This window comes from Dryobates pubescens, chromosome 6 (assembly GCF_014839835.1).
Source record: "Dryobates pubescens isolate bDryPub1 chromosome 6, bDryPub1.pri, whole genome shotgun sequence".
Classification (NCBI taxonomy): Eukaryota; Metazoa; Chordata; class Aves; order Piciformes; family Picidae; genus Dryobates; species Dryobates pubescens.
Window position 1 is genome coordinate 11,986,473 of NC_071617.1, and position 27,507 is coordinate 12,013,979.

Below are 27,507 nucleotides of genomic sequence, written 5' to 3' on the forward strand. Positions count from 1 at the left end.
TATTATGTCTCTTTCTCAGCTCTTCACACTAGCTCATACTGTCTGGTGGCTTTTACTTGGCTGTTGCTGACCTTAGCTGCATTCCTGTTGTGGCTAAGGAACTAATAAGCTACTCTCTGCTTTTCTCTTTTCTTCTTTCCCTTGTACTTGGGGTAAAGGGGTGGAGAGGGGGAAGCTATTGGTAATTCCCTGGTTTTGTCCAGGGGGGTCCTTGTGTTGTATATAAATTGTAAATACATGTAAATATTGTATATTTTGTACATATTCATTGCATTTCATATTCCTAGATTTTAGTTTGCTTGTAAATACAGGTTCATTTGCTTCCATCCCAAACTGAACTGGTCTGGCAATTTTATTTTGGGGTGTAGTTCTCCAAATTGTATGTGGGGCACTTTCAACCCACCACAGTTACTCATTTGAGGAGTGTCTTCAGGCTGTGTGTTGGTTTGCACTGTTTCTGGAAGTCTTTGGTGGAATAATGTTATAAAGTTTTTGTTGTGTATTTATACACTTCTATTGTGGATATTTAACACCAAATAATTATTAAGTGTTTAGAAGTAGCTGTGTGTTAGTGTACAGGCATTTGTATGCATGTGTCTATTGCCCTCAAACCTGTCTATCATTCAGAATCCTTCTCTCTACCTTCTTTCTTACTGCCCACTATAGTCTTTGAGGACTCTTAAAGGGTTCATGTAACTTCTTTTTAACTGCATTATTTTTTGATTGTGTGGATGCAAATAAGCAAGAGAAATCCCTAGCCTAACTGTGGATGGGATGTGTAAAATACAGGTTTCTTAAAAACAAACAAACAAAAATAAACTAGAAAAAAAACTATAATGTTATTGATTGTTTAGCCTGGAGAAGAGGAGGCTCAGGGGAGATCTTATTGCTCTCTACAACTACCTGAAGGGAGGTTGTAGCCAGGTGGGGGTTGGTCTTCTCTCCCAGGCAGCCAGCACCAGAACAAGAGAACACAGTCTCAAGCTGCACCAGGAGAAGCTTAGGCTCAAGGTGAGGAGAACGTTCTTCACAGAGAGAGTTGTTAGCCATTGGAATGGGCTGCCCAGGGAGGTGGTGGAGTCACCATCCCTGGAGGTGTTCAAGAGGGGACTGGACGTGGCACTTGGTGCCATGGTCTAGTAGTCATGAGGTCTTAGGTGACAGGTTGGACTTGATGATCTTTGAGGTCTTTTCCAACCTTATTGATTCTATGATTGATTGTTTTAAAGTTTGTTGCAGATTTTATGTAGATTTTATTGGACTGATGACTTATGTGTAGGTGCATCCATTCAATCTTACTTTTTTTTTTTTTTGTTGGAGTGAAAGGTTTGTATGAGGCAGTTCAGACTGCATATGAAGGAGAGAATCATCTTGAGACTGTGGCTGGAAGATCTGTGAGAAATGGAAAGTTCGTCAGAGAGCTGACCTGACATCTGTAGAAACAGATTTACCTGAGTCTGAACAGCTCTTTTACTCAGCCTTCACACTGCTATGAAAGTTAATTTTAAATTAAGAGGAATCCCTTGGGTTTTTTAAATTTCAGAAGCTCCAAGGTATCTGACATCTTAGATTGACAAAGCTCCAGGTATCTGTGAGAAAGTTTGGGACATTTAAGAACTGGGGTTACAACAGAAGTGATGTAAGAAAAGCAAGAGGAAACCAACAAACCAACCAAGCAAATAATGTGTGTTTTTTTTCTCCACAGCAAATTTTAGTAATGATTCTACTAAACACAGTTATGTAGAGAATTACCTAACAATTTTAAAAAGAAAAAGCCTTTTGAAGAATTTTATCATTTTTTTACTTGTGATTAACTTATGAACTAAATGAAATGATTCCATTTTAAATACCCTTGTTAGTCTTTCCTGCATTTCTCTTTTATTTTGAATTTACTGAAAATTCTGTACAGTAAGCAATTAGCATTTGTAAAACACTATGTTGAGACCGGGATTTGAAGTACTTTGATTCTTCACAGAATCACAGAATCACCAAGGTTGGAAGAGACCTCAGCGATCATCAGTTCCAACACATAGGCCTATTTGATCTTTTATACATCCTTGTAAATGATTTCACACTTTCAATACTGTTAGTTAAAAAAAAAAAAAAGCTTGAAATATAGTAAAAGTGGATTATGTAGCAAAGAGTTTTAGAAACTGATCTCATTAAGGAAGAAAGTTATCTAGATATCATCTACTTGTAGAATTCATCAATGGAGTTTTGAGCTGTGGAATGACTCAGCTCTTATTCTGTTCTTACAGGAATTTAATTAGAAATCAAAATGGGTAACAAGAGTTGTAACTACCTGAATTTTCTGGAAATAGGTTTTAACTCTGCTGAAGAAAATGAGTGTGCAAATGGATACGTGATTGAAATGAAAGGGTAACAGAGTTGTAACTACCTGAATTTTCTGGGAATAGGTTTTAACTCTGCTGAAGAAAAACAGTGTGCAAATGGATACGTGATTGAAATGAGAGGGGGAAAAAATATGCACATTTGAAAAACACAAGCACAAAAGCAAGGCTTGAGCTTTTTACATTTAAAATAATGCAAGCAAAAGCTATACAGACATACAGTGATGCAGTTGTCAGATTGAGCTGTCATAATTAGCCGCATTTAAACTTTCCTGTGTAAGGTTGGATTATGATGCTGGGCTGTGTGCTTCAGTGGGCTGGGGTGCATCGTAAGTTCTGTTTGTCTGTATAGGTGGGGGCCAGGGGGAATCTCTCTCTCTGGATGTTCTTCCTTAACACATTTCTGAACATAAGTTAACCCTTGAAAAGATGTGGCTTCAAGCCAAGGAACTAGATGTGTTCTCCTGTGGGAGGCCCAGGAGTCACACATAGCCATCTTTTTGATACTGCTTCTTGTTGCTGCCCCTGGAGGTGTTTAAGGGAAGATTGGATGTGGCGCTTAGGTCATAGGCTGGACTTGATGATCTCCGAGGTCTATTCCAGACTCTATAATTCTGTGATTCTGTGATTCAAACCTTTTTCAGTTTGGTATAATTGTCCACATCCAGGTTGGAGTTAAAGTCCTCAGGGCTCTGGTAGACTGTTCTATGAAATGAGATGGTTTAGAGACTTTTCCAGTAAGCCTATAAAATAAGTCACTAAGCATGTGCAAATACCAATTTTCAAAGACTTAAATTGTAGCCAAAACAGAAAGACAGACAATTCTGTCTTGCCAGTTTTCAGGCTTTCACGCAGAAGCTTGGAGTCACACTAACGTTCTTCAAATAAACTATCCAGAGAAAAATGCATCTTCTTACCAAGTTATCCATTTCCTCTCAAAATGTATCTTTTGATACCATTTAGTATTTCACTGAATTACTCTAAAAAAGAGTTTGAGACAATGCAAGAGGGGGGAAAACTAAAGCTCGAACAGTTATGTGCCTGGCAGAGAAACAAAAAATACAAAATAAAGCTGTACAATGTAGTTTTTAAAGCAGCTTTAACAATAAACTTTGTTCAGTCTAAACTGAAGCATAGTGAATTTACTAGAAAACTGTCTTTAATAAATAAAGATGCATAAAGGTAGAAGTATTAATTGGCCCTTTGGAGATTACCTTTTACTTTCTTTTAGTGCAGGAAAACACATACTGAACCTGAACCTGCTTCTGATTAAGTCAGTGAAAACAGGACTCTGATAAACATTTAGTTTGACAAAATGAATTCAAGATGTTGGAATTATTTCATCCATTTTATTAAGCCTTTTTCCTAAATCCTTCATTCAGTGGAACTGTAAGATTTTAGTAGGTCTGCTACATCTTCCCAATAATTTTTTCAGACTAAAAGTAAACTAAATGCATCCAGAAAGGTGAACTGAATGACATCTGTTACACAGAGGGTCAGGGGCACTTCAATAAATAAATCACAAAGGGATCTATTAAAATAATCCTCTTAGTTGTTCACACAGAATAGAGCACCCAGGATAAGTATAATGTATACACATGGTTTTGTGAATTTTTTTATTGGTTTGGATATCCTTTTTATCCTTAATGTACTACCAGTAAGTGCAGGATGTCTTTTACTCATGCAGAGAAAATGTCTATTCATAAATGCACTACTTTTAAAATAGTAATAGTTAATTAACTTGCCTAGATTGTGAACTGGCATACCCCTTGCTATAGAAAGGAATATAAGGCAGAAAGATTTCACACTGGTCTATGGGGGAAAAAAGTGTTCCCTTTACAAAATTTCATTGTTTATATTCTTTGCCAAGTAAATGAAAATCAGTGGACATGGCTTTCTGATTAGGACAATTTGATTCAGTTAAGAAAACCTGACTCATTTTGGTGTGAAAAGTGCTTAAGAAGGATACTTCTTAAAGGCGCTAGCTAGGTAAATCTAATGTTTTGCTTATGAAATATTTGCATTGCATTCATGGCCATGTTAGGTCTATTGAAGAACAAATTATTGTAGTTCTCATGCTCAATAAGGGAAAAAAAAACCACATGTGAACTTTCTAAATTGGAACTGCCCATTAGGTATCTGTGAGCTGATCGTACTTGAACAGGAAATCATGACACTTAAACTGCTAGGTAAACACGTGGGGAGTATTAAATTGTGTGTAAAAGGAAACACATTGTTTATTTTGTTTAGCCTTCTCCTGCTCCCTTAAATACATACAAGATGGAAACTCACAGATTGTTTTTTAACCTTTGGCTGTTATTCTTGTACAGAAACTACCAAACAAAAATGGATGGACCAGTGAACTACTCAAAGTCATTTTATTTCACCTAGCACTGATCACATTTCCAGTGGACAGTAACTATAATGCACTGCCAACAGATGTGTAGAAATGCATATATAATTAGATGAAGAAACCTGGGTCAAGGCAGTTCAAACCTCAGTTTATGCCTCTGCATTTCCTTGAATATGGCTATAAAAGACTTATTGGCTGATGCATGGTCTCCTGCTATATCAGTTTTTCACTGCTCATCTAGATTGCTGCTGGGGAGGCTACCCTAGCATGGAGTGTTGGTGCATCTCAGGTTTTATTTGATCATTTAAAGGCATATATGAGGTGCTTTGCTTCATTTTCATTTGGCTAAGGCTTTGGTGCATTTTTCCTAGTTGAAATGTATTTCCTACTTTTCCTGCAACATACTAAAGATTTAAAAGCTCTGAACCTGTGTCTTGGGTTAAATGAAGCCAGTGAGAGGCAATCTAAAGTATTGAGGACATCAACAGAATTAGGAGCACAAAATTGAAGATGTTTTCATTGTGTGTTTCTTTTGCTTACCTTGAAGGAAAGAAATAGATTCAGACAGCAGACTCATATTTCATGGAAAGATGGTGTGGTTACTTTTACCTTGCTTTTTTTTTTCCTCCAGATGAAGATGTGTGAAACATAGAAGATAAGCAGTGAAGCTTGCAATGAATAGTTAAGATGCTAGGTGTTGCCTTAATGCTTTGCCACTGATCTTCCTGGTCAGAAAATGAATACACAGAAGCAGTTATTCTTAGTGAACTATCCCAACTGTTCATCAATTTCCATACCATTTCAGTCGTCTGCAGTGGAATTGGGCTTTTACAGCTCTGTAAGACAATCCTTCTGTTGGCTTTTGTAGCATGCATATGGTAAATGGTTCTCCTGTGGCAGATGGACTGGCAACTTTGCTTATACATAGCAAAAATGTTTCTTTGGGGAAAAAGTCTGTGTAATTAATCTATAAGTGAAACAAGGAATAGGTAAGCACATACTGCAAACTGGATTGCAATTACTGGTCTAACAAAAAAATGCTCCTTGTCTGCTTTGTCTGAGAAAGGCAAATCTATTGCTGAATGAAAGACGGCCACAGTCCCTCAGTATAACTGTGACACTGATATCCATTATGGTTTACATCCACTTTCAATCTTGCAAGTTTCCTAGAAATTACTCAGAAGAAAACTAACCAAACAAACAACAAAAAGCCAAACACCAAAAACTCAAGTGAGCTAGTAAGAATATATGTATTTGAAAAGATGAAGAATCTTCTAGCTGTACATGAAAGTTGTGTTCATTCTCCTGTATGGTCTGTTCCTAGGATTTAGTGTGGATTGATTTGGTGAAAGCCAGTGTTCAGAATACAGATAATGGGAGGCAGAAGTTCCTGTCCTGACTATTTTTGTAATGACTGACTTTTCACTTAATTTCTCTGGTTTATTCTATGAAATACCTATATACATGCATTTATTCATTTGTCCCTCTCCCGTGAACATCTTTCACAAGCTCTTTGAGAAGCTTCATAAACCCATCTCATTTACTTCATAATACCTAAAGGGAACATTGGTTTTTTGTTGGTTTTTTTTTTTTTTAATAGCATTTATGCTGTTCACATCAAATTATTAAATACTTTTATAGGTTTGGTTAAAAGCAAAGAAGACCTTAAGGGAACCCATGTTGATTTGTTAGTCTGACTGCACCGAAATAACCCAAAGCAAACAAATCAAAACAAGCAAAAACCCCCAAAGCAAAAACAAAACAAAACAAAACCCAAAACAAAACCAGATGATTACAGGTAGTATCATGATGCATTTAAACACTTTTACCTTCTTTACCAGGTCTATGGAAATGCAAGATCTAGCCAGTCCTCATAATCTTGTTGGAAGTAGTGATGCACCCGGTAGTTCCAAACTGGAGAAAACTAATCTCAGTAGCACTTCAGTTACAACAAATGGAACAGGAGGTAAGTACTGCTGACACACAGAAAGATTTGGCTGGTTGTCAGTCATTCATATGTGTTTTTAACATAATTTCAAGATGAGCATAAACCTGTTTTTAAGCCAAGTAGAAATTATGACAAAAATGGTGCTCGTACCACTGTAAATTTACGAACTTCAACAGCACTTCTCTAATTTGCATCAGTTGAAGTAAGAGGCAGAACTATGTAAAGGTGAAACAAGGAAAATTATGGAATGGTTGATTTGAACAAAGTGCTAAAGGTTTAATTATACCTGTTGGTAACTTCAAATAGATTGCATTTTCTGCATCATAGCTCATTACTGAGTAATAATTTATTATCTGAGCTGCGCACATTCAGGTCAATTTAAAATCTCTTTCAATAGAAGTGTATCAAAATTTGTCTTAGATATATTTTGAACATGATGAAGATATCAATTCTATTTCTTGGGAGGTAGTGGATGTTTTTCATAGGTGATTTTGGTTTATTTGCCTCAAAAGTAACTGGTATTACTGCTGTATGTATTACTGTAAGGACAGAACTACCATGCAGCTACAATACAGATGTCTAGCACTTTCATATAATAGGTACTGGCATAGCTGAGTTGGAGCAGTGGAACACAGGGTACCCCATTGTGATTTGGAGTCTCGTTCCCATTAGTATCCATGAGAGTGACACCATAGATGTGAGTCAAACTAGAGTTTCAGGCCTCTTTAGAGTTTATATGTTGCTCTCTAGTTCAACAGTTGACATCAACATTTTTGAAGGTGGTTTTTTTTTTTCTAGCCACAATGTAAAGCATTTTATTCACTTACCCCTATTACCAAAAGGAAAAAAAAAAAGATCTATCAGTGTCAAAAAAAGTGTATCTGTCTGTGAGGGTAACAGAAGTCTGCAGAGAAGGGCTGAACCATTAAGTCTCAACTGATTCATATTTTTTAGAATAGAATCCTTATTCTGGCATAAAGAGAAGGGGAAAAATTCAAGCATACCATTAAAGAACAATATTAACTAGGCACCTCTATATTATGCTTGCATAAATAAACCAGTTACAGTAATTCTCATAAAACCCCCAACAATAATGCAGTTAAACAATTTGGCTCAGAGTGCAAAAGCATGTACTTGCTGTAAAGACTCTTCAGCGTACACTGAACAGACATTAGGAGAATGAACCATTATATCATTGCTGTTCTCAGGAGACAACATGACTGTGTTAAATACTGCAGACTGGTTGCTGAGTTGCAGTACTCCCTCTTCTGCAACAAGTATGAGAGATCCTGGTACAGTGCATGTGTGTGGTGGTGTGATCTCTGTGACTGCCGTGTAACATCTCTCTTGGTTTGCTCTGTTCTTTTGTTATGTGTTTTGAGCATTTTCATGGGGTTTTTTCTCACCCCTTTTTCCCCACCCCTTCTCAGATGCCTTTCCCACAGACAGAAGGCTGGTAAGAAGTTGTAGTAGTTATCTTACTATACTTTGAAAGTCATTTGATAAGCAGAGAGAATTTAACCTAATTAAAATTGGATTCGCCATCTACATCCTCTGAGAGACTGGGAGAGCCCTGTGGTGATAAGCATTGCTGAGAACTGCCAGTAGTCAGCATTGCTGGAAGTCAGACCAATGGATTTTCCACAGAAGACCCAGTTATAGTTATTTTTCTTTTACTTTTAGGTACAACATTACATGATTACCTGAGCACAAATCAAGGTTGACATTATTGTTAATACTTCTACTACCACCTTTATTATTAATGAAAGCTTATGTCCAGAATGTTACATGCCACTTTATAAACATTTGGCCAAACTTTTCAAGCTGTTGCTTTCATTTATTAATTTCCTCTCCTGTATTATTAATTTTTATGAGTTATAATTATTAATAATAATTATATATGTGACACTATTCAGTACATATGGGATTAATTCTAGATGTGAACATGCATCACCATGACACTCTGCAAGGTATTATGGAGGTGATTAAGCTGTGCAGGTTTGCACTAATTTTAGGAAGATATCAAAACTCCTTTTAAAAAAGCCTTCAGGAGTAGGTTGCCATTTCTAAGCCACATAACCAGAGAGAATTTAACCCCATGAAAGATTCAGACTTGAGCACAGAAGGTCATTTGCACTAGAATAAATGATTCCATGTGAATGCTCTGTCTCAGTTACAAGAATTTAAATTTAAGGAAGATCTGAGCCAACTTAGTCTGTCACTTCAGTGAACTGTAAAGCATGTTCAGAAATCATGGAAGGTAATACTTTAGATACTAATTGTCAGTAGTGAGGAAATGTAATGTGAAAGTCCTTGCATTTAATCTGATTTTCCATAGGCAGCAGAAACGTTTTTTTCTTCTAATTATGTATATTCCTAGGAAAACCCTTAAGGCTTGCTAAAAAGAAAGAGGAAATTTGATTTTATAACAAGCTGTGTGGTTTATTGTTTTACATGAGCTTTTAGTGAGACATGTTTGCTCTAATAGTTGCTGCACTTGCTTGGTCTCCTGCATGCATAGTAGTAGCATCTCTTGCCCCTAAAAACTCTGTGTTCATTTTCAGTCCTTTGCAAAGAAATGTTCTGTAGGAAAAAAAGATGTTGGCACAGTAGCAGTCATGTTATCTGCTAAGGTCTTTCATCAAGTAAAGAATTCATTCTGTAGAAGTTGTTGCCTTTTGGGAGCTCTATTCTGTGTTTGTCTTAGAGTAATTCAGTCTGGACAAGATCCCTGGAGGTCAGATGGGCCAACCTCTGCTCACACCAGGGCCAACTTTGCTGTTAGATCATGTTGCACAAGGCAGTGTTGAATATCTCCAAAGTGGAGATGCCACAGCCTGTCCCAGAGCCTGACTATTCTCACAGCAAAGAATTTTCCTCTTATATCTAACTGGATCTTTCCCTTGCTGCAGCTTGTGTCTCTTGCCTTGTGTAGTTTCATGAGGCACATTTTGAGAGGAGTGTGCCTTTGTTCTTTGTCATGTTTGCACCTTCGAGTTAGATAGCTTCAGGCAGCAATTACCTGTCACCTCAGCTTTCTCTTCCTAAGACAGAACAAGCCTAGCTTCTTCTATCCATCCTTGTATATTGTATGCCCCAGCTACTAATGATCATAGTAACTACTCTGTTAGTAGTCCTCACTGTTATCAAGTCTCAAATGTTATTTCCAGCTTGAGATTCCTTTTCATTTTATCTTTACCAACATGTTAAAAAATGTAAAATGAATCCACATGTTGAAAATATATTAGTAAATGGTATAGCCTCTATAAAGTATTTCTCCAAAATGCCAGTTCAAACTCCTAGCCTTTGCATGACGACTAGAGCAGTTGCCATAGCAGTATCAGAACCATGTCTTATTTTGCATGTGGGAAACCTAGGGATGATTTTGTGTTTTTAATTGGTGTCAGCTTTTAGTCTGATTTCAGCTTTAAATGTTGCTGTGGTTTTGATCTGCTGTTAGAATACTCGTTTTGTTTTGGATTGGTTTGGTTGTTACTTAGCTTAGTGGTTTTTTTTTTCCTTTCTAGGCTTAATGATATGCAGGATATAAAAAAAAACCACCACAAACACACACATAAAATACCAACAAAAAGAACTTTAAAAAAGCCTCTCTCTAGCCACCCTGAGGAACAACCTTGATGAATTCCTTACTGTGATAAAATCTGAATGTAGCGACGTAGAACTGTTTAAAATCAAGCACATATACAAATTCTTTCTACATGTATTTTTCAACAAAACACAGTGCCAATATGATGTTTTTCCTCAAGATAATTACATAGGAGAGTTTCTTTTGTTTTAGAGCCTTTCCTGCTGACAGGGAGAGGAAAAGATGGTGACTGTCAGCGCTGGTGGACATGCACTGTAGCTGGCATTAACCAGAACTAGACACAACTCTAAACATTTCAATTCGTTACTGCAGTTTCTGTGGAATAAAACAGTTAGGCACATACTGAAATGTCTTTCTGGATGCAATATTGAAAATAGGTTTGTAGCTTGGTATGGACAATACTGGAATACTTTTTTTGACTAGAAAAGTACTGGAAAGTAGTGGTTTTTTCATGTAGGTAAATGTCCACACTCTGCAGAGGAAAGAGACACGCTTCTTGTAAAGTAAAATATGACCAGAGATCTTCAGAGGGGACAATACAGATCTTTCCAACATAGTATGATTTTTCATTCTCCTACTGCAGTACCTGCAGACATCTGTATATCATAATCAGAAGACAAATTAATTTAGTTACTTTGCATGTTTCAGACAACAGTACATGTTCTAAATGACTGAGAGGCCTGCAGTTCAATGGAGGCAATTATTTTGTGACAAATGACTCTTAAGCTTTTTCTTGATGTATATTTTATTGATCTGATGAAAATAAAAATCACATCTTTCTCATCTAAATAGAGAAATCTCTTACAAATTTCTTTGTTCATGTTGTGTACTTTTTTTCCACACATTTTTTCCTTTAATGTGAAGATAATAACCAGAAAAATGACAGAGTGAAAAACAGCTTGGAAAAAATATGGCTATAATTCTTCCCTGTTGATTTCAAATTGAGTTAGTACCTTGCTACATCCAGGAAGAATATATGGTCATGTTAGTTTTATTGAAGAGAAAGGATAATGAATAGAATTTGACATTTAAAGGGAAGATATTCAAATATTTTTTAAATCTTGCACAGTAAACAGAAAGATACAAATGTGTAATTTGTGTTAAGACAGTGCTGCTTGGTTTGATTAGCACTGGAGTACCCACAACACTGCAGGATGCTCCCTCTGTCACTGAGACAAATATGTTCTGATTTAAATATGTTGCCCACTAGATTTAAAGAGCCTTCCTTTTGAATTTAGTGTAGGTCACCTGTGCAAGTGTAGGTCAATTGTGCAAGTGTAGACATCTGCAGCATCCCACATGACTTGCTGAAGTAAGGTCCCTTAAGCAGTGTGACTGGAAATTGAGTATGATATTATAGGAATGTAACTCATGTGGGGTGACTGTATTTCTCAGTGAGCTCCTTGCAGACACAGGGAGGAATTGCAGAAAGGTTCTGTAGGTGTTGTTCTGGAGATTTTTCCCATGAGAATGCCAAATATTTATTTAGCTCATCTGCCACCTTTTGCTCTACACACTGTAAGAGAGATGGTGAACTTGAGCGCAGCTCAAATTGCATTTGGACTGAATTGCCCTCTGGAAGTACATCTCTTAACTGAACATAAAAGGATATTAGGTGGCTTAAATCTGAGCCATAGTGTGTAAATTCACTGCCAGCTCAGAACATGAAATTCCTCCTCTTCCCTTACTATTGCAAGTGAACTCAATTGTGGACGCAATGATGTTGACAGACAAGAGCTTTGGTCAGCTTAACTGATGCCTCTCAGAGGCTCAGATAGCTAGCTGGCAGAAAATGCCTGTGGCTGACATACATTAGACTTACTGGCAGGGCTCTGCTAGCCTGGTTGTAACAGAAAAGGCTTCTCCACAATCCCAGGCTGTTTCCTGGGAATTTCAATAACAAGCATATGACTGCAGTAGTGGCCTGTGCAGGTTCTCATTACCACTTTGCTCTGTGCCTCCAGGCAGTGAACTGTCCTGTGGTATCTGTAAGCAAGTTGCTGATACATATGTGATAAGTGCTCACACATACACCTAACTGACCTCCACAAAGCTGTTGTACAATGTTGTCTGGGGTTCCACATCTCCTAGTCAAACATCTAATAAAAGCTGACATGTATTGTGTACTGCTCTTTCTTTGCACATCACTTAAAATGGTGGTTCCAAACTCTATCACAAAAGTCCATGCCAGATAACACATTAAGCTATAAAATCAAGATTTCCTCTGTGGTGCTTTCAGTTGTAGGTTGGATGGTAAGAGCGTACATTGGTCTGTAAGAAAGAATTTGACTTCAGAGTGGACCTAAAAGCTTGGTAACCTCTGAGTTAGAAGCTGACTTGTCATGGCTGTCATTTTTATCCTACTTTAGTTCTTTTGCCTTTTCTTCTTTTAAACTTCTTTCTTCATTTATGGAAAATTGCTTGCTGGTGACCTAGCTTAAAAAGCCCCCCACAGACTCTGTAAAAGGGGAAAGCTGAATGCAGGCACTGTGAAAGTAATTTGTTTCTATATGAGCCTGAAACCATATTATTATTGTTTCACTTGTCAGGCAAAACTATTTTTGTTAAGTGCTACATCCCTTGACAGCTAATGTTTCCTTCCTCTCTGCTACTCTTAGGGAATTCTTAGAATCAATTAGATTTAGGCTGAAATCCCCCCAGAAGATACTCCCATTGCTAAAAGCAATAGATAGACAAATGCACAGATAAAAAGCAATGTAGATGCATGACCATTCCAGATGGAGCAAGTGTAGACTGTTTCAACACAGTGGTAGAATGAAGGTCAAAGCTGTTGCACTGCATGCTTGTTCTAGCTGGACTGCTGCTAGTGAGACTGGTGTGAGGACTCCACTATAAATTTAGAAGTGAAATCTCATGTCTACTTATTCTTCTATGTAGTGTCTCTTCTTGCAGTAAAAACAGAACCCCTGAATAGCAGTGAAACAGCAACAACAACTGGAGATGGATCACTTGACACTTTTACTGGGTCAGGTAAAGCCATAATAAGATCATGTCTTATTAGATGCACTTTAATATAGCATATAATAACCTTCACTAATGAACATTTTATTGCATGGAAGCAATCTTAAGAAAGCTGCAGTTCAGTAACATTTTAATACCTAATAATAATAATAATAGCATTTTTATTTTGTCAAACAAGATCTACAACTTTCATGAGCTATGATCTTAAAGAGCTTTCATGATGCCTAAGATGATAACTGTATGCAAAAATTTTATAGCAATAATGTTATAATTGGACTGTAGATTCTTTTCAGTCTTAGTTCTGTGCTACCTTATGGAGTTAAAAAAAAAAAAGGTGCCTGTATTTGTAACAGCCATTGTAATTTTTTAAATTTAAAATCTTAGGGCTTGTATCTTTTTATTCCTATTAGCTGTGTGTTAATTTAAACTCTAACCAGATTGCTATAAAGCTTGCCATATGAAAAGAAAGTCTATATTCTACTTTAAATAATCATGTTTCAGTTACTTTGGAAAAAAAAACCCTCAACAAACAGCAATTTTTAAGTAGGTTCTCATGAATTATTAAAAAGTGCTGAACTGTGGAGAAGTACAGATAAGCTGCCTTCTAATCATTAAGCTGAATCCTGCTAACGATAATATTAACAAGGAGGGTGTGGGGAGAATAAATTTTGCCTTTGAAAATACCAAGTCAGTGGTGGCTTGACTGAAATGTCACTGAAGACAGGAATCACCATTCCACAAAGCACCATTACTCTGAAAAGGCTTAGATAGTCAAGATCTGTTTAAAACATTTTGGAACTCACGATGTTTCTCTGTAAAGAAGATGTTTTAAAAATTGAGTTTATGTGTCTGGAATTGTTTTTTTTAAGCATCAGTAAACGCCTGTATACTCTGAAATGCTGCCTGTATACTTCTTCAGAAAATTATTTATAACAAATGTAGTACCTGAAGAAAAAGGTCTTTTGTGAGATATAAATTGTATGTTACTACCAACTGAAAAAAACCCCAAAACATTGTCCTCATTATACTGACAGGAACTCTATCAAGTGAATGTCTATGAAGTTCCATAAAAAAAATCAATAGTCTTGGCTGAAAATCAGCATTTCTTTTCACTCATTTACTCTGTCCTGGAATTTATTAGTAATTATTACAGATTAGAAAATGTCTAGCCATATATGTAATGTTGTCATTGTTGATGAAATTCTGTAAGCTTCTGCCATGTATTTAAGACATCTGAATTAGATTTCATATATATAACATGGCTAAGACAACATTTTCTTGAAGGGATGCCAAGAACTGCATCTTCCAGTTCAGATAGTTTAGTAACAGTTTAATATTCCCAGGTGCTGCTCACCCGTTGTCTTCCACTGACTTCAAAAGAAGCATTGAGGTCTCTATATTTCAGAGATTTGGAAACAATTCATGCCTCCAAAAATTTGTGCCTCCGAAACTAGACAGGAATTTGAGCCTTACCCAATCATTTTGGTGCCATGGTTTAGTAGTCATGAGGTCTCGGCTGACAGATTGGACTTGATGATCTTTGAGGTCTCTTCCAACCTTATTGATTTTATGATTTTTTTGCCTGTTAGTCACTTACAGTCTCAAAAGAAATGCAATCCTGATTCTCAATTTAGGCTACAAACTCAAGTATTAAATGAGTATGGACATTCATTGTGGGAAATCAATAGTCTGCCTGTCTGGGTAATGTGCATTCTACGTCATCAGAGTGAGGTGCTGAGCTGCCTTAAGAACATGCAGAGCCTTTCATGAAGAATAAAGCCATTATTCACACTTGCCTTTTAGTGATTCTTGGACAATTTCACTGGATCACTCTTGTGGCAGGAGGGCTAAACAACAGTGAAAACACACACACACACACACAAAATTTATTTCTCTGACTTTTTAACCTAACTTATTAATGGGGAAACTTAATTCCTTGCCAAAGACATTAAATTCTGCTGGCAGAAAGATATCATTTCAGACAAACCATCTGCAACTGAAAATAATTCATAACAAAGCCCAACACTGAAGAGTTATTTTTTTCCTAATAATCAGTTACATACATGTGTTATTGCATCCAAGAGCATATTTCTTGAGCGTGCCTAGACATACAGGCCACTAGCAGGGATATCACCTAGTCTGTCTTATACAAGCATAGACCAGAAGGACTCAAGCATCCTTTGATGAGAAGGGAAGGATTCAGGTATATTACTATATTATGAAATTAGGGGTAAGTGAAAAGATAAATCCTTGTGCTGGGCTCTTTTTAAGAGGCTGCTGTGCATTCCCCTCCTTCAGATTTTCTACCCATTTAAATTGATTTCCATGCTCCAAGGTCAGTCAAAACCTGTGACATGTCCTGGAGCTAAGCAGAAAGCAGAACAAGCCCTTTGGCGTGTAAAGTAGCCAAGTCTGTCATTAATGACCTCCTGTAATGCAGAAGGTGATGGTCAAAGAGACTGTGAGGTGTACTGCAGGAGAGACAGATTAGGCTCCATGAGTAACTGTGATGAACCCCAATTATTGCTTGAAAAGTTTAAAAATAAAGCACATAGATCTCAAGAACTGGGGGGCTGGACTGGATGGTCTCTCAAGGTCCCTTCCAACCCCTGACATTCTGTGATTCTAATTAAGAATGACAGATGGCACAGTGGCCTTGCCCAGCCTGTTGGGCAAGGTCCTGCTCAGGGCTGTAACTCACATGTTGCAGCTCACACTCCTTTTTCTTCAAAAAATGATGGTTGGTAATTAAAATGTGTCTACTTGATTTGGATCTTTGTGGTCCTGCAGCAGAGTCCCATTGGGATGGGTATTCACAGGATGTGGAGAGCTGCAGAATAGCCTTGAAATGAGTATTTTCATACTCTGAGCATTTGCTGCAGCTGCTGTACTGTGAATGTATGTATTCTTGTGTTTATATTGCTTAAAATACTGGATTAATTAGAGAACTGTTTGTCATTTTAATGGAGCAGAGTGAAGAACAGGTGAGGTTCTCATCATGCTTTTTATTTAGTATTTACTACAGAAAAAAATTATATAGAAAACAATTTCTGGAGGTTATAAAAGCAAAGTTTGGAAACACAATTGCTGTACAACCTGTTTGGTCCCCTTGTGTGTAGACATTATGCTTTTGTTACTTAAATGAGGTATTTTTAACCTAATCTCTTTGCTTAGAATTCTACAGATGCATAATGTAAAAAAAATACAAAATTCCACCCTATGTTAATATACAGAACCCAGCACATTCTATCACAACAGTCTATGGCCATTTAAGTTCTCCACAGCCATTCTGGTCAGTTAATCTAATAGGGTAACTGGTAAGAGCTGGCTGCCAGTTTCTTGTCTCCTCTGTAATCAGCATTACTGGCAACTGGAATGATACCCTCAGCACCGCAGTGAGACTTGATATGTGAGGATCTTATACCTGCCCTGAAGAACACTTCTCTGATAAATTCAAGTAGTGAATCCTTAGAAGTATTTGAGGTTTCTAGAGAATAGGCTTTATTTTTAATATAGGCAACATAAAGCAGTGTTTAGCCCCATTCATATGAATAGCTAAATAAAGTGGCACAATTATAAAAACCATAGCTACTTGCCTTCACCACCTACTCCATTGCCAGCATTCCTCAGAAGTTGGGTCAGGAGGCTACCCAGAAGTGAAAGTTGTTTCACAACCCTTAGAATTACCAATCTGATCTATGACATACAAGCATAGTCCAGAGGCTCCACTTAGTCATAATGTTCTTTATAGCAGATAAAGAACACTCAGTAACATCTCACAGTCTAAAATACAGTTGCATGAATTGATGGGATGAGCTACCACAGGAAGAGTGAAAGGAACAGACTTCTTAGTTTGAAAGGTACACAATTTACTTTGGGGGCACTTGCCTATTTTTCTTTCTTTTCACTACAACCAGTAGTATCATCAGGGAAACTGAGCAGAATAAGGAGGGGGAGGAAAATGAAACCCAAGCACATTCTAAAAGTGTTTTATTTTCTTTTCTGAATTTATGAATTAAGCTATGTGCAGAAAGAATTCAAAAACAGGAAGGACAGTTTTGGCTGAAAAAACATTAGGTTTTAATATCCCAAGTGCTTTAAATGAGCAGTCATTAATTTTCTGTAGTTTACATCAGGTGTAGTGGTATGGTAAACATGCTTTAACCAAAGTGATTAATCAAGTGAGCTGTCATCCAGCAAATGATCAGGCAAAAACTGGAGCAGTACAGGCAGAAAAGATGCGATAAGCTGATAATGGATCATGGCAGTTCCTTGCCCTGAGAATCACCAAGGTCACTCTGTTAGATACTGCTTATGTTTAGAAAGGTCATAGGGATATAACAGAGAAGACTAATTACTCTTTGAGCCTTAAATAACTAAGAGCGTCCTTTAGAGTTCTATGGACAGCTTATGTTGATATATACAGCTATTGGTTCATTTACCTCTGGGTGGGAATAGCTGTATGGACATTTAGTGGATCACTCTGCAAACTGAGTTTAAACCATGGAAAGGCATTCTCAGAAAAAAAAGGAAAAAATAACATCCACACAGAATTAGGTTAAGCAGTTTTTCACTACAGACAGCCCCTCTGTATTTTTTCAGCCAGTAACTCTTTCATGAAATCTGGTGGCACATGATGCAAAAATTATTATCTAATTCTTCTTTATTTTCAAAGGATACTCAACTGCACATTTAAAACAGAAGCTGATTGTTTTTTTCTTCTACTCTGTTTTCCTTTTAAGCCTTGCATGTTCTAAATGCATTTAAACTACCTTTAAAAACATGAAGCTCTGCATATGTTCAAAGCAATAGATCTCAGAGATGTTAATTAGGCATGGATGTAGAAATAAATCATGTTTCATAAAATAGTTAGGAACCTAAACCTCTTTGTCACTTCTATAATTCTGAAAGTTCATTTCTACTGCCATTAAGAAGAACTCAGGAAGAGGGTACACTTTGAAGTACAACTATGATTGATTAGACTAAAGAAATTCCAGTGCTTCGTTGTGTACTACTTTAATCTTTTGAAAAGTGAATGAACAGCAGATGGCCTAATAAAGACACTGTGTATGTTTGCCCAGTATGGATTTGCTCTGAAGGGATTGGTTCAGCACTTGGGAGTACATATATTTGGAATACATCTGTCTTAGTCGAGACAGATGGCTAAAGGAAAGAGAAACTTCCAAACACTTGGAATTAATCCAGTGTGAGCACTGCTTCTGAATGAAATTTTAATGGGATATGACTATTGTTCAGTTAGCATTCTTGGAAGAATGCAGCTGTGAATAACACAGGCATACTCGATTTTGATGGCTACTGGACAGGGCTGTTTATGCTTACTTTGGAAATAGAAGTATTGCGGTTAGGGGATATGTTCTAACTGTCCTGTTGATAAAGAATTGTATTCATTTTCTAGTAGTCAATCCAGTATCACCTAAGGTGACAGAAATTAACCACACCCATCTAAGAGATATTTTTCCTATGCAGTGTTAAAATTAAACTTGTTAATGTGAGACTTTAAAAGTATGTGTGTGTTATTTCAACTCTGTGCAATACCATGTGTTAAATCACCAGATTCTTTTTAGCTGCCAATTTCAGTAGAACTTGCAAATTTGAAGAAAGTGTGGCATGTGGATCACAGTTGATACACAATTGATGATTTGGGAGGGTTGTTTTTATTCATTTTTGCATTAGGATGCTGCAGTGCAGGTGACATCTGCTTTGTTGAAAAGCTGTCCATTTCAGTAAGCTTCTCTGTTAAATGTTGCTGCATTAGTATTCAGACTGTTTGGCTCCGTTGGTCTCCTGGTGTTTCTAACTGCTGTATTCTTGTTTTCTCTTTTGCAGTAATAACGAGTAGTGGCTACAGCCCAAGATCAGCACACCAGTACTCTCCACAGATATATCCCTCCAAGTTAGTGTCTGCACCTCTTCTAGTCTTTTACAGGGAATTGACCTTGGCTGTAGGTAGTTCTGTGGTTTGTTGCAAACAAGTGTTCATCATCAGGAGAAACAGCGAGAAAAGAGAATACTTAATGCTGAGTACTGGCTCCATCATAGCTCTCTCCAACTTGTTTTTTTTTTTAACCTTGTGGCTGCAGAGTTAGATCCTGCTCTGTGCAGTGTTGCTGCACAAGAAATACCCTTAAATAGCTGCATGCAAGAAAAGGAAAAACTCAAACTATTACGTTCTCAGACACCAGAATCTTAATAGCGCTGGCAATGCATATGGACATAGTTTGAAGAGGGTGGTTTATATTTAGAAACCACAATTGCATGTGCAAGACGTGTACTGAGGGGTAGCCCTGTCACGGACACTCCCAGTGCCAGCATTGCCAAATGCTTCCAAACATTCCACAGTCATGAACCACCTTTTCCTCCTCCTTCTCCGATAGCATAAGGTTTTAAAATCAAATAAATTGGCATAGCTTTTAATCTCATTTTTGGGGGCAGCCAGGAGTAGGAACCTTAGGAAAATGCACTGAAGATGTTATATCAAAATACTGCAGTTGGCAGCCTAGTAGTTTGCTTGTCCTGTGTTCAGTGTTGTGCAGAAGGGTGCTTGATGCCAGTATGCCATCTCTTTGTTTCTGTGTATTTGATACAGCTACCTGTGTGACTCTGATGAAAAGTTTGGGATTGTAGCTGATCAGGAGTTTTCATTTTTTGTTTAAGAAATTTGCATTCATATCATGGTAGCCAATATTTATTGATTCAGAAAGTGGGAGCCTGGCCTAAGAATAGCTCCCATTCCACTTGAACCAGGTTTTGGTGAGCTATATCAGATACTTTGGGCCAAATATATTACAAGAATTAATAGAATTTTTAATCTAATGTTGTAATGTATTGGCATCTGAATTAATGAGCAATTCTTTTCCATTATGGCTGCTGCCAACTGTACTGATTAGAGAGAAAATGAAAATGGTAATAATAATAATAATAATAATAATAATAACAACAATAATGATAATAACAATAATAATCTGACATTTAGTCCTGGCTTTTAATGGCCAGATTTCAGTTAACATAATTCTGCAGAGTGTGTTTATTCAACTCTTGGTCCATAAAGTCTTATTTGACTTACAAAACAATCCAAGACAAATGTTTCCCTGTATGTTTTTGCTACTCTGGAGGGCAAAAATTTTAAACTTGATTTTACTCAATCTCTCTATAAAACCCCAGTATTAATAAATAAAAGACAACCTTTATTTCCATTCTATTTCCCTAGCCCATCTTTTCCAAATGTTTAAAGCCTGTCTGGTTACCAAAGTATTGCCGTGAATGTTTTTCATGCTTCTCTCAACGGGCGTGATCCGAAGCTAGAGGCTAGATGTCTGTTGATTCAGAGCTGTACACAGAGGACAGAATGTGGGAGCTTTAATGTTCACCACCATATTTCCTTTATTCTTCTCATCCAAGTTTCCCTCCACTCAATTAAAAAATCATGGGGGCTTATCTGATTCAAGTATGCTGTTCTTGGCTGAAAGGGGTTAAATTCATATCAAGTCATAAAGCAGTGCCATAGTCCACCTAGGCCTGGACACAGTATCTTGAGAATTAAATTGCAGTGATGGAACAGCACAAAATATTCACCATGCCCTGGGGAATGTGAGTCATTTACTTCAGTGGGGGATGGACTAAAACCCAGAAGAGGAACAGTTGGCAGAATAATGAACTGCCTTTGGATATCTTTAAACCTTTTTTCTTTATTTTATTGCTTGAATGAACATATAAAGTATTTGTTGCCACAGTAATGCTATTTTTCCTGATATTTAGGCCCTATCCACACATTCTTTCTACACCAGCAGCTCAAACAATGTCTGCCTATGCCGGACAAACCCAGTATTCAGGAATGCAGCAACCAGCAGTCTATACAGCCTACTCTCAGACAGGACAGCCCTACAGCTTACCCACTTACGGTATTTGACCTCTTTCTTATTACCTCTCCCTTCCGTAGAGCTAAGAGCAATGACGCCTTGAATGCTTTCTCTGCTTTCTTTTTCATTTTGTTTTCCCAAATGCGAGAAAATATTTTAAAGAATCAGTTGGAAATTAATTTCTTATACAGATTTGGGTGTAATGTTGCCAGGCATCAAGACGGAAAGTGGGCTCTCGCAGACCCAATCACCACTGCAGAGTGGGTGCCTCAGTTACAGCCCAGGGTTTTCCACCCCACAGCCAGGCCAAACACCCTACTCTTACCAGATGCCAGGTGAGTAGCCACCGATGTCAGGGTTTATCCCACTACTGAAGACAGCCCTCTCTTCCCTCATAGTTAACATGTATTTTTCCATTCATATTTTGTGAACTCTGGCAAGTATGCTTGTCATTGGAAGCTACTTTTATCTCTAATATTTAAACCTGAGTACTTTTTCTGCTATTGATATGCATGTATCTATTTATTCTGGTGATCTGTCATGCAATGCAATCCCTATTTGCACCTTGATTTTGTTATGAGGTGAAATTGCATGGCAGGACTCGAAGCATTTGTTGTATTTATTAGTGCACAGAAGTCACTCTTCCTTGTGTTTCCATGTTTCCGAGTGTGACATTGTTTGATACTTGTTTGTCTTTGGATTAACATAATTTGTTAGAATGTCTCCTTAATTCATATATATTCTTTATTATTCGGTTTTTAATTCACTTGTTAATTCATTTATTAACCTTTGATCATCAATAGCTTGGTTTACGTTTTATTTTAATCTTTTTATACAACCATTAATATGAATCACCTGACATGTTGAAAGGAAGGACATGCCTCATCATTATAGAGCCATTAAAAACACCTGGATCCTTAAAGTATTCTTTGAAATTTATTTCCTTTGTTTGTTTGGTAAACCCTTACACTTAGAAATGAATGTAAAAGAGGAAAACAATATTTGAGGAGGGGTGAGACACTGAAATGAATTGGAAAATGCCTTCTCAATCAGCGCAGTGGCTTACTGCCAACATCGTTGCATGGTATGAAGAGGAATGCATGCCTCTATCTGTGGAAGTAGCATTTAATATATATATATTTTATTTTTTTAAGCTTTCATTGTAATATTTTATTAGTTAAAGAGAAAATAAAAATTGTTTCTTATCCTTACTGCTCTGTACCTTAACACAGAATACTATGTGTAGAGTGTTATTTCTACTGACACCCAAGTTCTCAGAGTTAACTGTGTTTTTCAATTTTTAGGTTCTAGTTTCACACCATCATCCACTATTTATGCAAACAATTCTGTTTCAAATTCTACAAACTTCAGTAGTTCTCAACAGGTATGCACACTAACATGTTTATTTGTCAATTACAACAGGATTTAGATAACTTCAGGGATAGCATGTTAGTTAAATTTAGATCTGTTATGTTGACTTAGACTCGCTGCAGGTCGCTGCTATTTTCTGTGGAAAGCAACCAAAACCCCCCCGGAAGCCTAGCTGCATCTTTTGGCACTTAAATACATCAACAGCCTCCCTGTAGTCTTTTAGTAAATATCCTTAAATTAAAAGAAAAAACCCCAAAGTGTTACATACCCTTAAAGTTAAAAAAAGTAAAACAAAACTAAAAATTAACTCCCCTAAACTCCTGCAAAGGTCATATGCACACATAGCAGAAAAAAATCACTCCTTATCCTACCTAACTAAGTATTCTGCTGCATTTACTGTTTTAGGATTATCCCTCATACACAGCTTTTGGCCAAAATCAATATGCACAGTATTACTCAGCATCAACATATGGTGCATATATGACCTCAAACAACACGGCTGATGGCACTTCATCATCATCAACCTACCAGTTACAGGATTCTCTCTCTGGACTGACTAGTCAACCAGGTACAGATCTACATTCAGGTGAAAACATTTTTTGTATTTTATTCTGGCCTTGTTTAAAGATGAGATTCTCTACCTGCCTTGAACACTGACATTTTAAACTCTTGCTTTTCAGAAAACTTTATCATGCACACCAGCCAAAAAATAAGTCTGTTCTGTTTTGTTTGTTTGTTTGTTTGTTTTTTAAGAACACCTATCTAGTTGGTTTACTAGTTAAATAAAACTCTTTGCAGACTGAGATGGCTGCCAGTGGAAGAAGGCTTAAAACATGTTGCAACAGTCTGGTGGGGATCTGTTAGTTCAAAAATATATAGTGACAAACCTTTCATTAATTTTGAAATAAAAATACAATGAGCTCTCCTGTTACTGATAGTGGAAGATATGTGTAACCACCTAGATGTTTTGAAATATTGCTGTTAAGAATGTAAATCAAGATACTTTTCATTTAACATTGTCCCTACCATACTAGCAAAAATACATGCAATCATAGAATTGTCAGGGTTAGAAAGGACCTCAAGGATCATCTAGTTCCACCCCCCCCTGCAGAGACACCTCAGACTAGATCAGGGTGCCAAGAGCCACATCCAGCCTGGCCTTAAAAACCTCTGGGGATGGGATTTCTACCACCTCCCTGAGCAACCTGCTCCAGTGTCTCATCACCCTCATAGTGAAGAACTTCTTCCTAACATCCAATCTGAATCTTCCTGTTTCTAGTTTTGCTCCATTCCCCCTTAGTTCTATAACTACCTGAGACCCTAAAAAGTCCCTCCCCAGCTTTCTTGTAGCCCCTTTAAGATACTGGAATGCCACAATTAGGTCTCCTTGGAGCCCTCTCCTTTCTAGACTGAACAGCAGAACATGATCTTTATTCAAATGTATAAAAGCCGTCCTTGCTAATTCACTAATTCAGTTAACTAACAGAGCAATTGGTTGGTTATTCGCACAGGTCTGTTTAATGAAAGAGCTTTGAGGTAGCTGAATTTGCGCAAGGGTGGTTCTCAGGAGACATCAGGAGATACGATTAGCCTGCCCAACTCTGCCCCCTTGTGCACACCCACCACAACGCAGCATTTGCTTGCACAGCTCTGTTCTTAAGGGTACTGCCGCTGGATAAGACCAGCTCTTCTGTTTTTCCCATTGTCGTTGTAACTCAATTCACAGTTATTTACCTGCTGCATTCTATGCGTTCTGCAAACCAAAATATTAATTGATTTTTTTTTAATGTTAGAGTTCCTGAACATTTCACCAATTTATTTCCCCCCCATTGAATATAAATGGGACTGAAATAAGAAAAGCCAAAACTATGTAATTGAAATTATGCATACTATAGTGCTGATCCGTGAAGATCACGGTGGGATAGTTTGGGAATTCGCAGCCACTGTCTGATGAGTGTGGTGTCTTTACTGGGTGAACAGAGCCTGGTTCTTCATGCTCAGTTTCCTGTGTTGTTTCCATTTTACAGGAAGTTGTTAGATTTAGCTCTGTACTATGTCATATGTTCATAACCTAAGCAGCTTACTAAGGCTGTGCATAGCATCTATGGGAAAGTTTATCAACTGCTAGCTCAGTGTTGCTAAACTAGTCTCTTTCAGGGGCACTGGCAGCGTGGGTAGTGTCTGCTTTACACACAGACTGTAAACTTTTCTTAAAAGACTATAAACCTGCATGTTTGGTTAGGCTCTGAATAGGAAGGAAATAGGCTTTACTCACACACTCTACCCATTACTTAAATCTTCCTGATTCTCATCCCAGCAACTGCAGTATCTCACTGAAAAGAGAATAGAAAAAACCCTGATGCATTAGCATTATGCAACAGAAAAGTAATACTGTGTAAAAAGTATAAGCAAAGCCTTATACTTCATGTGAGATGCTTAACTTTACTAAAACTGTTGGAATTTTAATTACTTGAGGTGAATTTTTTCCTTAGGATAATTTAAGGAAAAACCCAAAACTGCTAAGAGGTAACTTGAACTCAAGTGACATTTCAGCCGCTGTAGGCCACTTGTAACAGACACAAATCATACATTAAGTTGTTGGGTTTTTTTTAATTTAGAGTTTGAAGAGTATTCATAGCTGATATTTTGATAGTTGTGCATACTTCCCTTTGTTCCTTTGTTGTTCTTCCATATTTTTATTTGAGAAAATCAGATAGCATTTCCCATATTGTCTGTCCCTTGTGTTTCCTAGAAATGCTGTACACATTTACTATACATTGAACGTTTCCTTACTATTGAATAGCATTGACAAAAAGACAATTTTTATATCGCTTGAACAGGCTGAAAATTTATGAAAGCTTCAAGGATTGTTCTTTTCTTTGGGTTATTTAAGCATGTGAACTCGTTTGCCTGTTAAGTAGGTTGTGCATCTGAACTTACAAATCTGCCCACACATTCCTTATTTTTGTGCAGTGTTGCACTGATCATGGGACCCTCTGGTGAGAGTGCAACACCCACTTTGTGAATACATGACATGCCTGTGTCCTTCTGTGTCACTGTAAAAATAAATTTCCATCAGTGAGGTGCAGTGCCCTGGGGATCACTTCAGATACAGCAGATTATACTGCAGAGCTTCAGCGCTCACTGCCTTCACTTGCTAACAGGGCTTTATTGCTTGGTCCTTAAGACTTGCTCCAGCTAAAACCTAAGATTAAACACAGCAAGGCAGTTTTCTGCCATCTGCTAGCTAATAATTCAAACAACTAATTGAAGCCTCTAGTACTCTCCACATATACAGGACTTCTTGTTTTCATAATAAAGCCCCTTTAGATGAGGAGTTCATATCAGTTACAATTTTATTTGTTGACCAAGTAAAGAAAATGAGATTAAAACTGAAATAGACTTTACTCTTTCTGCTACTCATAACAAGCAATATCATATTACATGCCACACACACGAAAAAAAAAAAAAAGAAGTTTATAATGTTGAAGCCACCATCTGGCTGCTCTGTCTATGTAACAAAAGTAGATCAGTGAGGAGAGTATGAAGAAGCTCAGAAGTTTATTTGTCCCACATCCGTGTAAGGCTCAGGCCCTTGCCATGGACTTCTGCTCGTATTTTGCCGACCCTACATGAAGATTTTTCAAAATGCACTCCTTACCAGAGTGTCTCTGAGAAAAATAGGTACCTCCAGGGACACTTTGTAGTGCCATATTGGGATAAGTCAGAAGAATCTGTAAAGGATTCTGACTCAGGAGATGAGTATGAGCATATTTGATGAGTACATGGGTACATTTAATCTAGGGTGGTAAAAATTCTAGCAGAATAAATAGTTCTGTAGGGAGCCAGGATAAAAGCTTCCTATGTCCTTCCTGTGTTTCTAGATCTAAGTAAAAACTTTCATATGCCTGGAGTTAGGTGAAGTGATGCTGTAGGATATTTGCTCCAATTGCATTATTGGCTTGCAGCAAAGACAGACCAAGGTCTATATGCAAACTGTGCCAATTTTTCTCCTTGTTAAGTGGCACAACTGTGTTTTAACAGGGATGTGATCCTCAAACTACAGGTGGGAGGCAATATTCTGATTACCAGAACATGAAAGACCACCTGCTTTTGTAATGGTGGTGCTGAAACTCCCTGGCCTCTAACTGGAACTTCTGTAAGGTCTCCATGGCATGGAAGGCTTCATGCTGGACATGAACCAGTGTATGCTCACGTGTATCAGTATCTGTGATAAAGTGGTCATTCCATGTTCTGGTTTTAGCATTTGCCTCTGGCTTTATTGGATTTCTAATGCTTCTCATAGTTCCAGTGGGAGAAAGCTATGTGGTCTATTTATTAGGCGTGTGCTGAATATTGGAGAAGCTAAAAATTTCAAACATTGCAATAAAAATTGCTGTCTAATATGAGCTGCAGTAGGAAGTCTTCATGAGGGTAAGGTTTTTGGTACTCTTTGGTACTAAATTTCTCACATTCTTTTACGTTCCATGGCTGAATTTTTACTGAGTTTTCCTTTTATTGCCACTGACCCTAATTTCTAAAGCAAAGGGAGGATAAGAAAATGCAGTTGCTCCTTTAGCCTGCTGTTGGTAAAAAGCAAATCAAGCAATTAAGCCTACAGTTGTTAAAAAAACATGCACTACTGACTTCTGCTGTTCCAAAATAGATGCATACCTTGCATTCAAGTATGAGACAGCTGCTCATTCTGATTTAGAGATTAGCGTAATGAAATAAAGTTGGCTTTAAATATCTGGAACTTGCAAGGTACGGTGATTAGTTACAGCACTGATTAATGGATAATTATGCAATCATGTACAGCACTGACCCAAGCAGGAGCCTGGGGCAACTGGTAATGGCTAATGCTAAATGAAAATTGAAGTTACTTACTTCAGTTGTTGGGTACTTTTAGAAAGGGTTTAGAACAGGCGTTTTTTATATATATTTTAATTTCGGTAGATTAAACACAGCCATTGAGAACAGATGGTTTAATACATTCCTGGAGAATTAGCTCTTGATTG

At 37.4% G+C, this 27,507-nt stretch overlaps 1 protein-coding gene across 19 annotated transcripts in view; it reads left to right on the plus strand.

The window, feature by feature from the left end:
• EYA4 (EYA transcriptional coactivator and phosphatase 4) overlaps nucleotides 1–27,507 on the plus strand; it is a 161,948-nt gene that overhangs the window by 105,032 nt on the left and 29,409 nt on the right. For 6 of the 19 annotated variants that reach the window (XR_008462308.1, XM_054162596.1, XM_054162595.1 and 3 more), the window contains 8 exons: nucleotides 6,546–6,670; nucleotides 7,861–7,944; nucleotides 13,158–13,250; nucleotides 19,089–19,155; nucleotides 21,018–21,160; nucleotides 21,310–21,453; nucleotides 22,423–22,502; nucleotides 22,895–23,075. Coding sequence is in view for 18 of the 19 variants with exons in the window: in XM_054162596.1 (XP_054018571.1) it covers nucleotides 6,546–6,670; nucleotides 7,861–7,944; nucleotides 13,158–13,250; nucleotides 19,089–19,155; nucleotides 21,018–21,160; nucleotides 21,310–21,453; nucleotides 22,423–22,502; nucleotides 22,895–23,075 (917 nt within the window). In the remaining variant the exon portion in view is untranslated. The remainder of the gene's footprint in view (nucleotides 1–6,545; nucleotides 6,671–7,860; nucleotides 7,945–13,157; nucleotides 13,251–19,088; nucleotides 19,156–21,017; nucleotides 21,161–21,309; nucleotides 21,454–22,422; nucleotides 22,503–22,894; nucleotides 23,076–27,507) is intronic. The other 13 variants (XM_054162600.1, XM_054162599.1, XM_054162603.1 and 10 more) reach the window with 10 other exon arrangements.